At 43.4% G+C, this 21391-nt stretch overlaps 1 protein-coding gene and 2 long non-coding RNA genes across 3 annotated transcripts in view; all 3 read right to left on the bottom strand.

The window, feature by feature from the left end:
* The window catches only part of LOC118391640 (FSD1-like protein), an 86189-nt gene that overhangs the window by 59201 nt on the left and 5597 nt on the right, over positions 1 to 21391 (bottom strand). Inside the window, exons 2-3 of the mRNA XM_052458711.1 lie at positions 9169 to 9264; positions 8423 to 8554 (exon numbers count right to left, since the gene is read on the bottom strand). Coding sequence (XP_052314671.1) covers positions 8423 to 8554; positions 9169 to 9264 — 228 coding nt within the window. The remainder of the gene's footprint in view (positions 1 to 8422; positions 8555 to 9168; positions 9265 to 21391) is intronic.
* On the bottom strand, positions 13251 to 14777 carry LOC127906490 (uncharacterized). Its single transcript, XR_008061609.1, has 3 exons — positions 14731 to 14777; positions 14011 to 14541; positions 13251 to 13299 (listed from the first exon to the last, which is right to left on the bottom strand). It is a non-coding gene; the product is annotated as an uncharacterized LOC127906490 (long non-coding RNA).
* LOC127906492 (uncharacterized) lies at positions 18531 to 19348 on the bottom strand. Its single transcript, XR_008061611.1, has 3 exons — positions 19082 to 19348; positions 18753 to 18829; positions 18531 to 18573 (listed from the first exon to the last, which is right to left on the bottom strand). It is a non-coding gene; the product is annotated as an uncharacterized LOC127906492 (long non-coding RNA).

Raw genomic sequence — 21391 nt, 5'->3', positions numbered from 1 at the left:
ACCCCAAGGAGAGAGGACCAGAGAGGGGGAAAGGTAACAGAGAGTACCCCAAGGAGAGAGGACCAGAGAGGGGGAACGGTAACAGAGAGTACCCCAAGGAGAGAGGACCAGAGAGGGGGAAAGGTAACAGAAAGTACCCCAAGGAGAGAGGACCAGAGGGGGAAAGGTAACAGAGAGGACCCCAAGGAGAGAGGACCAGAGAGGGGGAAAGGTAACAGAGAGGACCCCAAGGAGAGGGGACCAGAGAGGGGAAAGGTAACAGAGAGTACCCCAAGGAGAGAGGACCAGAGAGGGGGAAAGGTAACAGAGAGGACCCCAAGGAGAGAAGACCAGAGAGGGGAAAGGTAACAGAGAGTACCCCAAGGAGAGAGGACCAGAGAGGGGGAAAGGTAACAGAGAGTACCCCAAGGAGAGGGGACCAGAGAGGGGGAAAGGTAACAGAGAGTACCCCAAGGAGAGAGGACCAGAGAGGGGGAAAGGTAACAGAGAGGACCCCAAGGAGAGAGGACCAGAGAGGGGGAAAGGTAACAGAGAGAGTACCCCAAGGAGAGAGGACCAGAGAGGGGGAAATGTAACAGAGAGTACCCCAAGGAGAGGGGACCAGAGAGGGGGAAAGGTAACAGAGAGGACCCCAAGGAGAGAGGACCAGAGAGGGGGAAAGGTAACAGAGAGGACCCCAAGGAGAGAGGACCAGAGAGGGGGAAAGGTAACAGAGAGTACCCCAAGGAGAGAGGACCAGAGAGGGGGAAAGGTAACAGAGAGTACCCCAAGGAGAGAGGACCAGAGAGGGGGAAAGGTAACAGAGAGGACCCCAAGGAGAGAGGACCAGAGAGGGGGAAAGGTAACAAAGAGTACCCCAAGGAGAGAGGACCAGAGAGGGGGAAAGGTAACAGAGAGTACCCCAAGGAGAGAGGACCAGAGAGGGGGAACGGTAACAGAGAGTACCCCAAGGAGAGAGGACCAGAGAGGGGGAAAGGTAACAGAAAGTACCCCAAGGAGAGAGGACCAGAGAGGGGGAAAGGTAACAGAGAGGACCCCAAGGAGAGAGGACCAGAGAGGGGGAAAGGTAACAGAGAGGACCCCAAGGAGAGGGGACCAGAGAGGGGGAAAGGTAACAGAGAGTACCCCAAGGAGAGAGGACCAGAGAGGGGGAAAGGTAACAGAGAGGACCCCAAGGAGAGAAGACCAGAGAGGGGGAAAGGTAACAGAGAGTACCCCAAGGAGAGAGGACCAGAGAGGGGGAAAGGTAACAGAGAGTACCCCAAGGAGAGGGGACCAGAGAGGGGGAAAGGTAACAGAGAGTACCCCAAGGAGAGAGGACCAGAGAGGGGGAAAGGTAACAGAGAGTACCCCAAGGAGAGAGGACCAGAGAGGGGGAAAGGTAACAGAGAGAGTACCCCAAGGAGAGGGGACCAGAGAGGGGGAAACGTAACCAAACACCTGCTTGGTTTTGGGAAGGCTAGCTGAGCTCACAGTGACACAATAACATGTTGGTTCATCAGCTGACAGACAAACTCATAACAATAGTATATGCTGGCAAAACAGCTTAAAAGGGCAAATCTTAGAAGAAATCATGTATTTAACTGTTAAAACCAATCATGAACAACAGTTAGTCTGTTATTAAAATGCCACTGACACGTTAATAACTTTGATGAAATAAAAACACAGGTGTATGTGTTTCCATGGGTCACATGACGAACATCTGTGTTTCCATGGGTCACATGACGAACATCTGTGTTTCCATGGGTCACATGACGAACATCTGTGTTTCCATGGGTCACATGACGAACATCTGTGTTTCCATGGGTCACATGACGAACATCTGTGTTTCCATGGGTCACATGACGAACATCTGTGTTTCCATGGGTCACATGACGAACATCTGTGTTTCCATGGGTCACATGACGAACATCTGTGTTTCCATGGGTCACATGACGAACATCTGTGTTTCCATGGGTCACATGATGAAAACATACACTGTGCAAAAGTTTGGGGTCACTTAGAAATTCTTGTTTTTGAAAGAAAAGAATTTGTTGTCCATTAAAATAACATCAATTTGATCAGAAATACAGTGTAAACATTGTTAATGTTGTAAATTACGATTGTAGCTGGAAACCTAGAAGGGCAGCATCCCAGAGTCGCCTTTTCACTGTTGACGTTGAGACTGGTGTTTTACTGGTACTATTTAATGAAGCTGCCAGTTGAGAACTTGTGAGGCGTCTGTTTCTCAAACTAGACACTCTAATGTACTTGTCCTCTTGCTCAGTTGTGCACCGGGGCCTCACACTCCTCTTTCTATTCTGGTTAGAGACAGATTACGCTGTTCTGTGAAGGGAGTAGTATACAGCATTGTATGAGTCGGCCCGAGAATTGAACCCTGTGGCGCCCCAATAGAGACTGCCAGAGGTCCGGACAACAGGCCCTCCGATTTGTCACACTGAACTCTGAGAAGTAGTTGGTGAAGCAGTCATTAGAGAAACCAAGGCTGTTGAGTCTGCCGATAAGAATGTGGTGATTGACAGAGTTGAAAGCCTTGGCCAGGTCCATGAAGACAGATGCACAGTACTGTCTCTTATCGATGGCGGTTATGATATCGTTTAGGACCTTGAGCGTGGCTGAGGTGCACCCGTGACCAGCCCACAAATGTTGATACTCAACTAGTCTAAAGAAGGCCAGTTTTATTGCTTTTTTTAAATCAGTACAACAGTTTTCAGCTGTGCTAACATAATTGCAAAAATGTTTTCTAATGATCAATTAGCCTTTTAAAATGATCAACTTGGATTAGCTAACACAACGTGTCATTGGAACACAGGAGTGATGGTTGCTGATAACGGGCCTCTCGACGAGTTGTGGGTTCTGAGATGTCGTTCTGCACACCACTGTTGTCCTGCACCGGGATTTGTCTGTTTGTGGCCCACCTGTTAACTTGCATGAGTCTTCCCATTCTCCTTCAACCTCTCATCAACCAGCTGTTTTCACCCACAGGACTGCTGCTGACTGGATGATTCTTCCCATTCTCCTTCAACCTCTCATCAACCAGCTGTTTTCACCCACAGGACTGCTGCTGACTGGATGATTCTTCCCATTCTCCTTCAACCTCTCATCAACCAGCTGTTTTCACCCACAGGACTGCTGCTGACTGGATGATTCTTCCCATTCTCCTTCAACCTCTCATCAACCAGCTGTTTTCACCCACAGGACTGCTGCTGACTGGATGATTCTTCCTATTCTCCTTCAACCTCTCATCAACCAGCTGTTTTCACCCACAGGACTGCTGCTGACTGGATGTTTTGGTTTGTTGCATCATTCTCAGTAAACCCGAGACACTGTGCTGCTGCGTGATTCTTCCTATTCTCCTTCAACCTCTCATCAACCAGCCCAGGAGGCCGTTTCTGTAAAAGGTACTGGAACCTGGGTGCACCAGGCACTGATCATACCGGGCTCAGTCACTTAGGGCACTAGTTTTGTCCGGTCTGATGTTTAATCGAACAGTAACTAAAAGCCTCGATGCCTGTCTACCTGCTTTATATAACAAGCCACAAGACTCCACTTCCTGCAGGAGCGAAACATTTTCATGAACAGGATGGTGTACCTAATAAACTGGCCAACGAGTGTATATTTTAATATAATATATGCCAAGAAGCAGAGGCTTTTATCCACAGTCATCTACCGTCAGTCATGCATACATTTTACGTATGGGTGGTCCCGGGAATCGAACCCACTACCCTGGCATTACAAGCGCCATTCTCTACCAACTGAGTGAGCTTGACGTAATGAGGACCAGCATACCAGGCAGTACCAGGCAGTGGTCAACATCAGAGAGGGATAAAGTGGTAATCTCTTATCTGGGGGTAATTTCAGACACTTTTTGTTTCCTGCTCAATGGATTTAGAGAGTTGGCTAGGAAACTGCCATAGCAGCATGATGACATCACACACACACCGCAGACTGCCTGAGAGAGGGGTATACACTAACCAAGAACCACAACAACATCTATCACTACCAATATCACACACACACCGCAGACTGCCTGAGAGAGGGGTATACACTAACCAAGAACCACAACAACATCTATCACTACCAATATCACACACACACCGCAGACTGCCTGAGAGAGGGGTATACACTAACCAAGAACCACAACAACATCTATCACTACCAATATCACACACACACACCGCAGACTGCCTGAGAGAGGGGTATACACTAACCAAGAACCACAACAACATCTATCACTACCAATATAACACACACACCGCAGACTGCCTGAGAGAGGGGTATACACTAACCAAGAACCACAACAACATCTATCACTACCAATATCACACACACACCGCAGACTGCCTGAGAGAGGGGTATACACTAACCAAGAACCACAACAACATCTATCACTACCAATATAACACACACCGCAGACTGCCTGAGAGAGGGGTATACACTAACCAAGCCAGACTGCCTGAGAGAGGGGTATACACTAACCAAGAACCACAACAACATCTATCACTACCAATATCACACACACACCGCAGACTGCCTGAGAGAGGGGTATACACTAACCAAGAACCACAACAACATCTATCACTACCAATATAACACACACACCGCAGACTGCCTGAGAGAGGGGTATACACTAACCAAGAACCACAACAACATCTATCACTACCAATATCACACACACAGAGAGACAGAGACAGAGAGACAGAGAGAGAGAGAGAGAGAGAGAGAGAGAGAGAGACCCCAGGCTGGGAAGGGTGTATGGAGGCACTACAACAACACCCATAACGAACACTAGTGGTAAGGAGTGGAGTCACAGGGAGGAGGTGAGAGTCCTGAAGGAGGTGAGAGTCCAGGAGGAGGTGAGTTACAGGGAGGAGGTGAGAGTCCTGGAGGAGGTGAGAGTTCTGGAGGAGTGGAATTACAGGGAAGAGGTGAGAGTCCTGGAGGAGGTGAGAGTCCTGGAGGAGGTGAGAGTCCTGGAGGAGGTGAGAGTCCTGGAGGAGGTGAGAGTCCTGGAGGAGGTGAGAGTCCTGGAGGAGGTGAGAGTCCTGGAGGAGGTGAGAGTCTTGGAGGAGTGGTGCCCGGGAAAATAACCTCTCCCTCAACGTCAGCAAAACAAAGGAGCTGATCGTGGACAACAGGAGATGGGAGCACGCCCCCATCCACATCGACGGGGCCGCAGAGGAGAGGGGTCAAATGCTCCTTGACGTGCACATCACCAAGGATCTGAAATGGTCCATTCACTCCAACAGCGCCTCTTCAACCTCAGGAGCACCTAAGACCCTCAAGAACATTTACAGATGCACAATTGAGAGCATCCTGTCGGCCTGTATCACTGCCTGGTACAGCAATTCCACAGTCCGCAACCGTAGGGTTCTCCAGAGGATGGTGTGGTCTGCCCAACTCATCACCGGGGGCACACTGCCTGCCCTCCAGGACACCTACAGCACTCGGTGTCACAGGAAGGCCAAGAAGATGAAGGACCTCAGCCACCCTGGCATGTTCACCCTGCTACCATCTAAAAAGGTCATCAAGGACCTCAGCCACCCGAGCCCTGGCATGTTCACCTCGCTACCATCTAGAAGTTCATCAAGGACCTCAGCCACCCGAGCCCTGGCATGTTCACCTCGCTACCATCTGGAAGTTCATCAAGGACCTCAGCCACCCGAGCCCTGGCATGTTCACCTCGCTACCATCTGGAAGTTCATCAAGGACCTCAGCCACCCGAGCCCTGGCATGTTCACCTCGCTACCATCTAGAAGTTCATCAAGGACCTCAGCCACCCGAGCCCTGGCATGTTCACCCTGCTACCATCTAGAAGGCGGAGTCAGTACAGGTGCATCAAAGCAGGGGACTGAGAGACTGAGAAACAGGTTCCATCTCCAGGCCATCAGACTGTTAAATAGTCACCACAGCCAGCCTCCGCCCAGTACCATGCCCTGAACCTGAGTTACTGTTACTAGCCGACTACCGCCCAGTACCCTGCCCTGAATCTTAGTTACTGTTACTAGCCGACTACCACCCAGTACCCTGCCCTGAATCTTAGTCACTGTTACGAGCCGGCTACCCCCTGGTTACTCAACCCTGCACCTTAGAGACTGCTGCCCAATGTACATAGTCATGGAATCACTGGTCACTTTAATATTGTTTACATACTGGTTTACTCATTTCATATGTATATACTGTATTCTAGTCATGGTTCATCCAATATACAGTGGGGCTAATCATTATTTAGTCAGCCACCAATTGTGCAAGTTCTCCCACTTAAAAAGATGAGAGGCCTGTAATTTATCATCATAGGTGTTTGGGATCATTGTCATGCTGAAAGACCCAGCCACGTTTCATCTTCAATGCCCTTGCTGATGGAAGGAGGTTTTCACTCAAAATCTCACGATACATGGCCCCATTCATTCTTTCCTTTACACGGATCAGTAGTCCTGGTCCCTTTGCAGAAAAACAGCCCCAAAGCATGATGTTTCCACCCCCATGCTTCACAGTAGGTATGGTGTTCTTTGGATGCAACTCAGCATTCTTTGTCCTCCAAACACGACAAGTTGAGTTTATACCAAAAAGTTATATTTTGGTTTCATCTGACCATATGACATTCTCCCAATCATCTTCTGGATCATCCAAATGCTCTCTAGCAAACTTCAGACGTGCCTGGACATGTACTGGCTTAAGCAGGGGGACACATCTGGCACTGCAGGATTTGAGTCCCTGGCGGCGTAGTGTGTTACTGATGGTAGGCTTTGTTACTTTGGTCCCAGCTCTCTGCAGGTCATTCACTAGGTCCCCCCCATGTGGTTCTGGGATTTTTGCTCACCGTTCTTGTGATCATTTTGACCCCACGGGGTGAGATCTTTCGTGGAGCCCCAGATCGAGGCAGATTATCAGTGGTCTTGTATGTCTTCCATTTCCTAATAATTGCTCCCACAGTTGATTTCTTCAAACCAAGCTGCTTACCTATTGCAGATTCAGTCTTTCCAGCCTGGTGCAGGTCTACAATTTTGTTTCTGGTGTCTTGGCCATAGTGGAGTTTGGAGTGTGACTGTTTGAGGTTGTGGACAGGTGTCTTTTATACTGATAACAAGTTCAAACAGGTGCCATTAATACAGGTAACGAGTGGAGGACAGAGGAGCCTCTTAAAGAAGGTTGTGAGAGCCAGAAATCTTGCTTGTTTTTAGGTGAACAAATACTTATTTTCCACCATAATTTGCAAATAAATTCATAAAAAAATCCTACAATGTGATTTTCTGGATTTTTTTCTTCTCATTTTGTCTGTTATAGTTGAAGTGTACCTATGATGAAAATTACAGGCCTCTCTCATCTTTAAGTGGGAGAACTTGCCCAATTGGTGGCTGACAACTTTTTTGCCCTACTGTACCAACATAGTTCGCATCTATATTATTTGCAGCCGTCTATTTACCAAACCGATGCTGGCACTAAGACTAAATACTTTTTCGGAGGCATCCATTTTCCTATACCTACAGACAGTGAGTCGTGGTTTGCTATATAAAGCAGTAAGCCGTCGAGAAATTCAGTTACTGTTCCATTGAACGTTAGAATTGTGTAAAACTAGTGACCTACAAGGGCTTTGAGCGTGGTGTGATCATCGGTGCCAGGCATGCCTGATCCAGTACCTCAGACTCGGGACTAGATGGGTGAATCTAATAAACTGGCCAGTGAGTGTATACGTGTATAGTGAGTGTATACACTACATGACCAATAGTATGTGGCCATCTGCTTGTCAAACATCTCATTCCATAATCATGGGCATTAATATGGAGTTGGTCCCCCTCCCCTTTGCTGCTATAACAGTCTCCACTCTTCTGGGAAGGCTTTCCACTAGATGTTGGTACATTGCTGCTATAACAGCCTCCACTCTTCTGGGAAGGCTTTCCACTAGATGTTGGAACATTGCTGCTATAACAGCCTCCACTCTTCTGGGAAGGCTTTCCACTAGATGTTGGAACATTGCTGCTATAACAGCCTCCACTCTTCTGGGCAGGCTTTCCACTAGATGTTGGGACATTGCTGCGGGGACTTGCTTCCAAGGGCACTGATGTTGGGCCCTTAGGGCTGGCTCGTAGTCGGCGTTTCAATTCATCCCAAAGGTGTATAGTACCTGTAGAGCCTTCATGGCCCCCTCCTGTTTGAAGGTGTTGGGTTAGGGTCAGGGGTTAGGGGTCAGGTACTTGTAGTTCTTGTGCCTTCTTGGCCCCCTCCTGTTTGAAGGTGTTGGGTTAGGGTCAGGGGTCAGGTACCTGTAGTTCCTGTGTCTTCTAGGCCCTTTCCTGTTTGATGATGTTGGGTCAGGGGTTAGGGGTCAGGTACCTGCAGTTCCCGTGTCTTCTTGGCCCCTTCCTGTTTGATGGTGTTGGGTTAGGGGTCAGGGGTTAGGGGTCAGGGGTTAGGGGTCAGGTACCTGCAGTTCCTGTGTCTTCTTGGCCCCTTCCTGTTTGATGGTGTTGATCATGCTCTCCTTCATCTCAACCAGGATGGTGAATAACCTGTCAAACTCCTCCTCCAGGTCGGACACTGCCTGTGGGGAGTTCACCTTGGAAATAAATCACACACACACACACACACACACACACATATAGATTATCCTCTGAACCCAGAACCGTATCTCTGCATCACAAGAGTCTATAGATGGATCAACATGGCATATTTGGTAAATGGAAATTACTGTACAAGATTGTAATATCAACATTATTATTGCTGTATGTTATGTTTAATGTAATTGACTGAGTGTTATGTATATATGGGGCGTCAGGGTAGCCTAGTGGTTAGAGCGTTGGACTAGTAACCGAGGTTGCAAGTTCAAATCCCAGAGCTGACAAGGTACAAAATCTGTCGTTCTGCCCCTGAACAGGCAGTTAACACACTGTTCCTAGCCTGTCATTGAAAATAAGAATGTGTTCTTAACTGACTTGCATAGTTAAAAATTAAAAAAAATATATATATAAATAAATATAAATAAATATAAATAAATATAAATATATAAATATAAATAAATATAAGTAAATAAATATAATAAATAAATATATATAAATAAAAATAAATAAAATATGTATATAAATAAATAAAATATGTATATAAATAAATAAAATATGTATAAATAAAATATATATAAATAAATAAATATATAAATAAATATATATGTCTTACCTGGACACCAGCCAGAGAGTGACTAAGTGTTTCCATGAAGTTATGGAGCTCCTCATTTTTATTGGCCAATGTGGTTATTATTCTCTGTAAGGCCTCCTGCAAAACAAAACATTAAAAAATAAATAATCCATTTATAATAATACACGCCGTTCATTACACAGGAATGTCAAAGCTCTAAGTAGAATATAGGTGGTGTTTCTAGCTATCTAGCTAGTTAAAACAGGCAAAAATGACCTCAATATAATGTTATGCAAGGTAAATGTAAATTCTTTGTGGTTAGCGAGCTTAGCTAAAAAGGATTTGTGGCTATCTGGCTAGCTAACAGTAGTAGCTAGCCAGTTAGCTCCATTGACTTGCTATCTACGCACACAACAAATGGGTAAACATGCCAAAATGAACACAGTATCAAGATTAGGGCTTTTGTGGTGACCGTATTACCATCAAACCGGCAGTCACGGGTCATGACCTCACAGTAACTAGGTTTCTCCCAGCTCTGAGGATGCTGATGGTCATTAGTAGTCTACCAAACTTGCTGACTGCCTGGTACTCAGGACTCTACTGTCCCTCTGAATCTAATCAAACTTTTTATGAGCCCATGAGCTCATGTTGTGCAACATTTCTATAGGCTATGCAATTGAGTGAGAAAACAGAGTGATGGCCTCTATTAAAAAGAGGAAGATCCCATCAGCTTTCTATAGGCTAGGCATATTATAATTATTGATCAACTTTCAGAATATTAAAGCTAATTGTTTCGCTTTACAACAGGAGTATAGCCTAGCTGGCTGGCATGAGAATGAACCAAGGGAAAAGCTTCCCCCATCCGTTATTTAAGACATATAATGATAATGGTCGGGGCGGCAGGGTAGCCTAGTGGTTAGAGTTGGTTGCGAGATCAAACCCCCAAGCTGACAAGGTACAAATCTGTCGTTCTGCCCCTGAACAGGCAGTTAACCCACTGTTCCTTCCTCCGTCATTGAAAATAAGAATTTGTTCTTAACTGACTTGCCTGGTTAAATAAAGGTAAAATAAAATAAAAAAAATTCTAAATCAAAACTAATTTTACACATATAAATCGCATTTGGAAAATATTCAGACCCCTTGACTTTTTCCACATTTTACAGCCTTATTCTAAAAATGGATGAAATAATATTTAGTCCTCATGAATCTAAAACACAATATCCCTTAATGACGAAGTGAAAAAAGGTTTAGATTTATTTTTTATTTTTTTATAAAAATAAAGAAAAAGTCATTCTGTTATTTACATAAGTATTTAGACCCTTTGCTATGAGACTTGAAATTGAGCTCAGGTGCATCCTGTTTCCATCCTTGAGATGTTTCTACAATTTGATTGGAGTCCACCTGTGGTAAATTAAATTGATTGGACATGATTTGGAAAGGCACACACCTGTCTATATAAGGCCCCACAGTTGACAGTGCAAAAACAAAGCCATGCGGTCGAGGTAATTGGTCTGTAAAGTTCAGAGACAGGATTGTGTCGAGGCACAGATCTGGGGAAGGGTACCAAAACATTTCTGCAGCATTGAAGGTCCCCAAGAACACAGTGGCATCAATCATTCATAAATGGAAGAAGTTTGGAATCACCAAGACTCTTCCTAGAGCTGGCATCCTGGCCAAACTGAGAAATCGGGGGAGAAGCGCCTTGGTCAGAGAGGTGACCAAGAACCCAATGTGGCGATTGGAGAACCTTCCAGAAGGACAACCACCTCTGCAGCACTCCTCCAATCAGGCCTTTCTGATAGAATAGCCAAACGGAACCCACTCCTCTGTAAAAAGGCACATGACAGCCCACTTGGAGTTTGCCAAAAGGCACCTAAAGACTCTCAGACCAGAAACAAGAAACAAGATTCTCTGGTCTGATGAAACCAAGATTGAACTCTTTGGCCTGAATGCCAAGTGTCACATCTGGAGGAAACCTGGCACCATCCCTACGGTGGAGCATGGTGTTGGCAGCATCATGCTGTGGGGATGTTTTTCAACTGCAGGGACTGGGAAACTAGTCAGGATCAAGGGAAAGATGAATGGAGCAAAGTACAGAGAGATCCTTGATGAAGTCCTGAGCACTCTGGAGCAGGTTCTCAGACTGGGGCGAAGGTTCACCTTCCAACAGGACAACGATCCTAAGCACACAGCCAAGACAACGCAGGAGTGGCTTCGGGACAAGTCTCTGAATGTCCTTGAGTGGCCCAACCGGAGCTTGGAGTTGACCCCGATCAAACATCTCTGGAGAGACCTGAAAATAGCTGTGTAGCAACTCTCCCCATCCAACCTGACAGAGCTTGAGAGGATCTGTAGAGAAGAATGGGAGAAACTCCCCAAATACAGGTGTGTCAAGCTTGTAGCGTCAAACCCAAGAAGACTTGAGGCTGTAATCGCTGCCAAAGGGTGCTTCAACAAAGTACTGAGTAAAGGGTCTGAATACTTATGTAAATCAATTATTTCAGTTTTATTTTCAATACATTTGAAAACATTTCTAAAAATCCGTTTTTATTTTGTCATTATGGGGTATCATGTGTAGATGGATGAGGACATTTTTATTTTATTTTTTAAAATACATTTTAGAATAAGTAACAAAATGTGGAGAAAGTCAAGGGGTCTGAATACTTTCCGAAGGCACTGTATTATGTAATACAGGTAAAGACCAGATTAAATCAACAATAGTGTGATGGGGGACAATATTATCACATGATGCCCAGTTTGCTTGGCATATATTATTATAATTATTATTATTATTATTATTATATTATTATCACTTGATGCCCAGTTTGCTTCTTTTTTTTTTTTGCAACTTTTTCAAATCATAATCCCACATCTCATGTTTTAGTTTTTAAATTTTATTTTACTAGGCAAGTCAGTTAAGAACAAATTCTTATTTTCAATGACGGCCTGGGAACAGCGGGTTAACTGCCTGTTCAGGGGCAGAATAGCAGATTTGTACCTTGTCAGCTCGGGGGTTTGAACTTGCAACCTTTCGGTTACTAGTCCAACGCTCTAACCACTAGGCTACCCTGCCGCCCCATTTACAACGACGGCCTACCAAAAAGGCAAAAGGCCTCCTGCTGGGATTAAAAATTTAAAATAAAATAAATATATAGGACAAAACACAATTCACAACAAGAGACAACACAACATAAAGCGATACCTAAGACAACAACATAGCATGGTAGCACCACAACATGGTAGCACCACATGACAACATGGTAGCACCACAACATGGTAGCCACACATGACAACATGGCAGCACCACATGACAACATGGTAGCACCACAACATGGTAGCAACACATGACAACATGGCAGCACCACATGACAACATGGTAGCACCACATGACAACATGGTAGCACCACAACATGGTAGCACCACAACATGGTAGCACCACAACATGGTAGCACCACAACATGGTAGCACCACATGACAACATGGTAGCACCACAACAACATGGTAGCACCACAACATGGTAGCACCTACACAACATGGTAGCACCACATGACAACATGGCAGCACACACATGACAACATGGCAGCACCACATGACAACATGGTACAGCACCACACATACATGGTAGCACTACATGACAACATGGCAGCACACTACATACTGACAACATGGTAGCACCACATGACAACATGGTAGCACCACATGACAACATGGTAGCACCACAACATGGTACCACCATATGACAACATGGCAGCAACACCCTGACATACATGGTAGCTACACATGACAACATGGTATCACAATACACATGACAACATGGTAGCACTACAACATGGTAGCACCACTACATACTGTACCTACAATACAACACCACTACATACTGTACCTACAACATAGCAACACACTGACATACTGTAGCTACAATACAAACATACATAGCACCTACAATACAACACCACTACATACTGTATCTACAATACAACACCACTACATACTGTACCTACAATACAACACCACTACATACTGTATCTACAATACAACACCACTACATACTGTACCCTACAATACAACACCACTACATACTGTACCTACAATACACACCACTACATACTGTACCTACAATACAACACCACTACATACTGTACCTACAATACAACACACCACTACATACTGTACCTACAATACAACTACATACTGTATCTACAATACAACACCACTACATACTGTACCTACAATACAACACCACTACATACTGTATCTACAATACAACTACATACTGTACCTACAACACCACTACATACTGTACCTACAATACACCACCACTACATACTGTACCTACAATACAACACCACTACATACTGTACCTACAATACAACACCACTACATACTGTACCTACAATACAACACCACTACATACTGCACCTACAATACAACACCCCTACATACTGTACCTACAATACAACTACATACTGTATCTACAATACAACACCACTACATACTGTACCTACAATACAACACCACTACATACTGTATCTACAATACAACTACATACTGTATCTACAACACCACTACATACTGTATCTACAATACACCACCACTACATACTGTACCTACAATACAACACCACTACATACTGTACCTACAATACAACACCACTACATACTGCACCTACAATACAACACCACTACATACTGCACCTACAATACAACACCACTACATACTGTACCTACAATACAACACCACTACATACTGTACCTACAATACTGTACCTACAATACAACACACCACTACATACTGTACCTACAATACAACACCACTACATACTGTACCTACAATACAACACCACTACATACTGTACCTACAATACAACACCACTACATACTGTACCTACAATACAACACACCACTACATACTGTACCTACAATACAACACACCACTACATACTGTACCTACAATACAACACACCACTACATACTGTACCTACAATACAACACACCACTACATACTGTACCTACAATACAACACACCACTACATACTGTACCTACAATACAACACACCACTACATACTGTACCTACAATACAACACACCACTACATACTGTACCTACAATACAACACCACTACATACTGTACCTACAATACAACACCACTACATACTGTACCTACAATACAACACCACTACATACTGTACCTACAACACCACTACATACTGTACCTACAATACAACACCACTACATACTGTACCTACAATACAACACCACTACATACTGTACCTACAATACAACACCACTACATACTGTACCTACAATACAACACCACTACATACTGTACCTACAATACAACACCACTACATACTGTACCTACAATACAACACCACTACATACTGTACCTACAATACAACACCACTACATACTGTACCTACAATACAACACCACTACATACTGTACTGTACCTACAATACACTACATAACACCACTACATACTGTACCTACAATACAACACCACTACATACTGTACCTACAATACAACACCACCACTACATACTGTACCTACAATACAACACCACTACATACTGTACCTACAATACAACACCACTACATACTGTACCTACAATACAACACCACTACATACTGTACCTACAATACAACACCACTACATACTGTACCTACAATACAACACACATACACCACAATACAACACATACTGTACCTACAATACAACACCACTACATACTGTACAACACCTACATACTGTACCTACAACACCACTACATACTGTACCTACAATACAACACCACTACATACTGTACCTACAATAACACCACTACATACTGTACCTACAATACAACACCACTACATACTGTACCTACAACACCACTACATACTGTACCTACAATACAACACCACTACATACTGTACCTACAATACAACACCACTACATACTGTACCTACACCACTACATAACACCACTACATACTGTACCTACAATACAACACCACTACATACTGTACCTACAATACAACACCACTACATACTGTACCTACAATACAACACCACTACATACTGTACCTACAATACAACACCACTACATACTGTACCCAATACAACACCACTACATACTGTACCTACAACACCACTACATACTGTACCTACAATACAACACCACTACATACTGTACCTACAATACAACACAACTACATACACCACTACATACTGTACCCAATACAACACCACTACATACTACAATACACCTACCTACAACACCACTACATACTGTACCACTACATACTGTACCTACAACACCACTACATACTGTACAACACCACTACATACTGTACCTACAAACACCACTACATACTGTACCTACAATACAACACCACTACATACTGTACCTACAATACAACACCACTACATACTGTACCTACAATACAACACCACTACATACTGTACCTACAATACAACACCACTACATACTGTACCTACAATACAACACCACTACATACTGTACCTACAATACAACACCACTACATACTGTACCTACAATACAACACCACTACATACTGTACCTACATACTGTATACAACACCACTACATACTGTACCTACAATACAACACACTACATACTGTATACAACACCACTACATACTGTACCTACAATACAACACCACTACATACTGTACCCAATACAACACCACTACATACTGTACCTACAATACAACACCACTACATACTGTACCTACAATACAACACCACTACATACTGTACCTACAACCTACAAACACCACTACATACTGTACCTACAATACAACACCACTACATACTGTACCTACAATACAACACCACTACATACTGTACACTACATAACCTACAATACAACACCACTACATACTGTACCACTACATAATACAACACCACTACATACTGTACCCAATACAACACCACTACATACTGTACCTACAATACAACACCACTACATACTGTACCTACAATACAACACCACTACATACTGTACCTACAATACAACACCACTACATACTGTACCTACAATACAACACCACTACATACTGTAACAACACCACTACATACTGTACCTACAACAACACCACTACATACTGTACCTACAATACAACACCACTACATACTGTACCTACATACTGTACCTACAATACAACACCACTACATACTGTACCTACAATACAACACCTACTACACTACATACTGTACCTACCTACAATACAACACCACTACATACTGTACCTACAATACAACACCACTACATACTGTACCACTACCTACAACACCACTACATACTGTACCTACTACAACACCACTACATACTGTACCTACTACAACACCACTACATACTGTACCTACAATACAACACCACTACATACTGTACCCAATACAACACCACTACATACTGTACAACACCACTACATACTGTACCTACAACACCACTACATACTGTACCTACAACACACCACTACACTGTACCTACATACTGTACATACTGTACCTACAATACAACACCACTACATACTGTACCTACAATACAACACCACTACATACTGTACCTACAATACAACACCACTACATACTGCACCTACAATACAACACCACTACATACTGCACCTACAATACAACACCACTACATACTGCATCTACAATACAACACCACTACATACTGTACCTACAATACAACACCACTACATACTGCACCTACAATACAACACCACTACATACTGCACCTACAATACAACACCACTACATACTGTACCTACAATACACCACCACTACATACTGTATCTACAATACACCACCACTACATACTGTATCTACAATACACCACCACTACATACTGTATCTACAATACACCACCACTACATACTGTATCTACAATACAACACCACTACATACTGTACAACACCACTACATACTGTACCTACAATACAACACCACTACATACTGTACCTACAATACAACACCACTACATACTGTACCTACAATACAACACCACTACATATACTGTACCTACTACATACTGTACCTACAATACAACACCACTACATACTGTACCTACAATACAACACCACTACATACTGTACCTACAATACAACACCACTACATACTGTACCTACAATACAACACCACTACATACTGTACCTACAATACAACACCACTACATACTGTACCTACAATACAACACCACTACATACTGTACCTACAATACAACACCACTACATACTGTACCTACAACATACCACTACATACTGTACCTACAATACAACACCACTACATACTGTACCTACAATACAACACCACTACATACTGTACCTACAATACAACACCATACAACACCACTACATACTGTACCTACAATACAACACCACTACATACTGTACCTACAACACAACACCACTACATACTGTACCTACAATACAACACCACTACATACTGTACCTACAATACAACACCACTACATACTGTACCTACAATACAACACCACTACATACTGTACCTACAATACAACACCACTACATACTGTACCTACAACACAACACCACTACATACTGTACCTACAATACAACACCACTACATACTGTACCTACAACACCACTACACACTACAACACCACTACATACTGTACCTACAATACAACACCACTACATACTGTACCTACAATACAACACCACTACATACTGTACCTACAACACCACTACATACTGTACCTACAATACAACACCACTACATACTGTACCTACAACACAACAACACCACTACATACTGTACCTACAACACCACTACATACTGTACCACAACACAACACTACATACTGTACCTACAATACAACACCACTACATACTGTACCTACAATACAACACCACTACATACTGTATCTACAATACAACTACATACTGTACCTACAACACCACTACATACTGTACCTACAATACAACACCACTACATACTGTCACCTACAACACAACACCACTACATACTGTACCTACAACACAACACCACTACATACTGTACCTACAACACAACACCACTACATACTGTACCTACAATACAACACCACTACATACTGTACCTACAACACCACTACATACTGTATCTACAATACAACACCACTACATACTGTACCTACAATACAACACCACTACATACTGTACCTACAACACCACTACATACTGTACCTACTACAACACCACTACATACTGTACCTACAATACAACACCACTACATACTGTACCTACAATACAACACCACTACATACTGTACCTACAATACAACACCACTACATACTGTACCTACAATACAACACCACTACATACTGTACCTACAATACAACACCACTACATACTGTACCTACAATACAACACCACTACATACTGTACCTACAATACAACACCACTACATACTGTACCTACAACACCACTACATACTGTACCTACAATACAACACCACTACATACTGTACCTACAACACAACACCACTACATACTGTACCTACAATACACCACCACTACATACTGTATCTACAATACACCACCACTACATACTGTATCTACAATACAACACCACTACATACTGTATCTACAATACATTATTACACCACTACATACTGTACCTACAACACCACTACATACTGTATCTACAACACCACTACATACTGTATCTACAATACAACACCACTACATACTGTACCTACAATACAACACAACTACATACTGTATCTACAATACATTATTATACCACTACATACTGTACCTACAATACAACACCCCTACATACAACACCACTACATACTGTACCTACAATACAACACCACTACATACTGTACCTACAATACAACACCACTACATACTGTACCTACAATACAACACCACTACATACTGTACCTACAATACAACACCACTACATACTGTACCTACAATACAACACCACTACATACTGTACCTACAACACCACTACATACTGTACCTACAATACAACACCACTACATACTGTACCTACAATACAACACCACTACATACTGTACCTACAATACAACACCACTACATACTGTACCTACAATACAACACCACTACATACTGTACCTACAATACAACACCACTACATACTGTACCTACAATACAACACCACTACATACTGTACCTACAATACAACACCACTACATACTGTACCTACAATACAACACCACTACATACTGTACCTACAATACAACACCACTACATAGTACCTACAATACAACACCACTACATACGGTACATACAACACCACTACATACTGTACCTACAATACAACAAACATACAGTCAATAAAACACCACTACATACTGTACCTACAATACAACACCACTACATACTGTACCTACAATACAACACCACTACATACTGTACCTACAATACAACACCACTACATACTGTAGGGAGGTAAGGCAATAAATAGGCCATGGTGGCGAAGTAATTACAATATAGCAATTAAACACTGGAGTGACAGATGTGCAGAAGATGAATGTGCAAGTAGAGATACTGGGGTGCAAAGGAGCAAAATAAATAAATACAGTATGGGGATGAGGGAGTTGGATGGGCTATTTACAGATGAGCTATGTACAGGTGTAGTGATCTGTGAGCTGCTCTGACAGCTGATGCCTAAAGTTAGTGAGGGAGATGTGAGTCTCCAGCTTCAGTGATTTTTGCAGTTTGTTCCAGTCATTGGCAGCAGAGAACTGGAAGGAAAGACCAAAGGAGGAATTGGCTTGGGGTGACTAGTGTGATACACCTACTGGAGCACGTGCTACAAGTGGGTGCTACTATGGTGACCAGTGAGCTGAGATAAGGCGGGGCTTTACCTGGCAGAGACTTACAGATGACCTGGAGCCAGTGGGTTTGGCGACGAATATGAAGCGAGGGCTAGCCAACGAGAGTGTACAAGTCGCAGTGGTGGGTATTATATGGGGCTTTGGTGACAAAACGGATGGCACTGTGATAGACTGCATCCAATTTGTTGAGTAGAGTGTTGGAGGCTATTTTATAAATGACATCACTGAAGTCGAGGATCGGTAGGATAGTCAGTTTTACGAGGGTGTGTTTGGCAGCGTGAGTGAAGGATGCTTTTTTGCAATATAGGAAGCCGATTCTAGATTTAATTTTGGATTGGAGATGTTTGATGCGAGTCTGGAAGGAGAGTTTACAGTCTAATCAGACACCTAGGTATGTGTAGATGTCCACATACTCTAAGTCAGAACCATCCAGAGTAGTGATGCTGGACGAGCGGGCAGTAAATCGGTTGAAGAGCATGCATTTAGTTTGACTTGAATTTAAGAGTGGGGGGGGGGGGGGTATGCATGGGTGTCTGAGCTGTGCACTAGCCGTCTAAACACAGACAGCTCTGTGCTTTCAACATGTCAATACCTCTCACAAAAGACATGTAGTGATGCAGTCAATCTCTCCTCTTACTTGGAGATTGACATGCAGAGTTCATGTCGACACAAGCAGACAAAAGGCCCCAACACCACGAGTTATAAGCTAATTCTGTTCATTAGGACCTCCGTCGCCCTCCTGTCAATTTAATTAGTGTGCAGTGTCAATATGGCCTACAGTATTGACTACAGTAACTGACAGGACCACGATGGAAATGGGGGTTTTGTTGACATTGTTTCCGATGTGGGACAGACAAACAGCAAAGTTTATATACAACAATCACTGTTGGAAATCAATTGCCAGGCTAGAAGCAAGAAGTAATAGATTATTAAAATGTCTTATTGCTTATTGACACTGGTTGTGTTTGTCTGTTAGCTCAGGGTTAACAAATGCAGTGTGTGACCAGACCAGACTGGGGTTAACAAATGCAGTGTGTGACCAGACCAGACTGGGGCTAAGAGCAATGCTGTGGGTGACCAGTCCAGACTGGGGCTAAGAGCTATGCAGTGTGTGACCAGTCCAGACTGGGGCTAAGAGCAATACTGTGTGTGACCAGTCCAGACTGGGGCTAAGAGCAATACTGTGTGTGACCAGTCCAGACTGGGGCTAAGAGCAATACTGTGTGTGACCAGTCCAGACTGGGGCTAAGAGCAATACTGTGTGTGACCAGTCCAGACTGGGGCTAAGAGCAATGCAGTGTGTGACCAGAAAACTGGGGCTCAATACCAGGCTATACATCAGACTGGGGCTAACAGAAAGTGTGTGACCTCAATACCAGGCAATACATTGAACAGACAAACAGAAAACACCTCACCAGACCAGGCTATACATCAAACTGGGTGAA

Source organism: Oncorhynchus keta, chromosome 12, assembly GCF_023373465.1.
Source record: "Oncorhynchus keta strain PuntledgeMale-10-30-2019 chromosome 12, Oket_V2, whole genome shotgun sequence".
Classification (NCBI taxonomy): Eukaryota; Metazoa; Chordata; class Actinopteri; order Salmoniformes; family Salmonidae; genus Oncorhynchus; species Oncorhynchus keta.
Note: the sequence above shows the minus strand (reverse complement) of the source record. Positions and strands in the feature narration are given on the sequence as shown.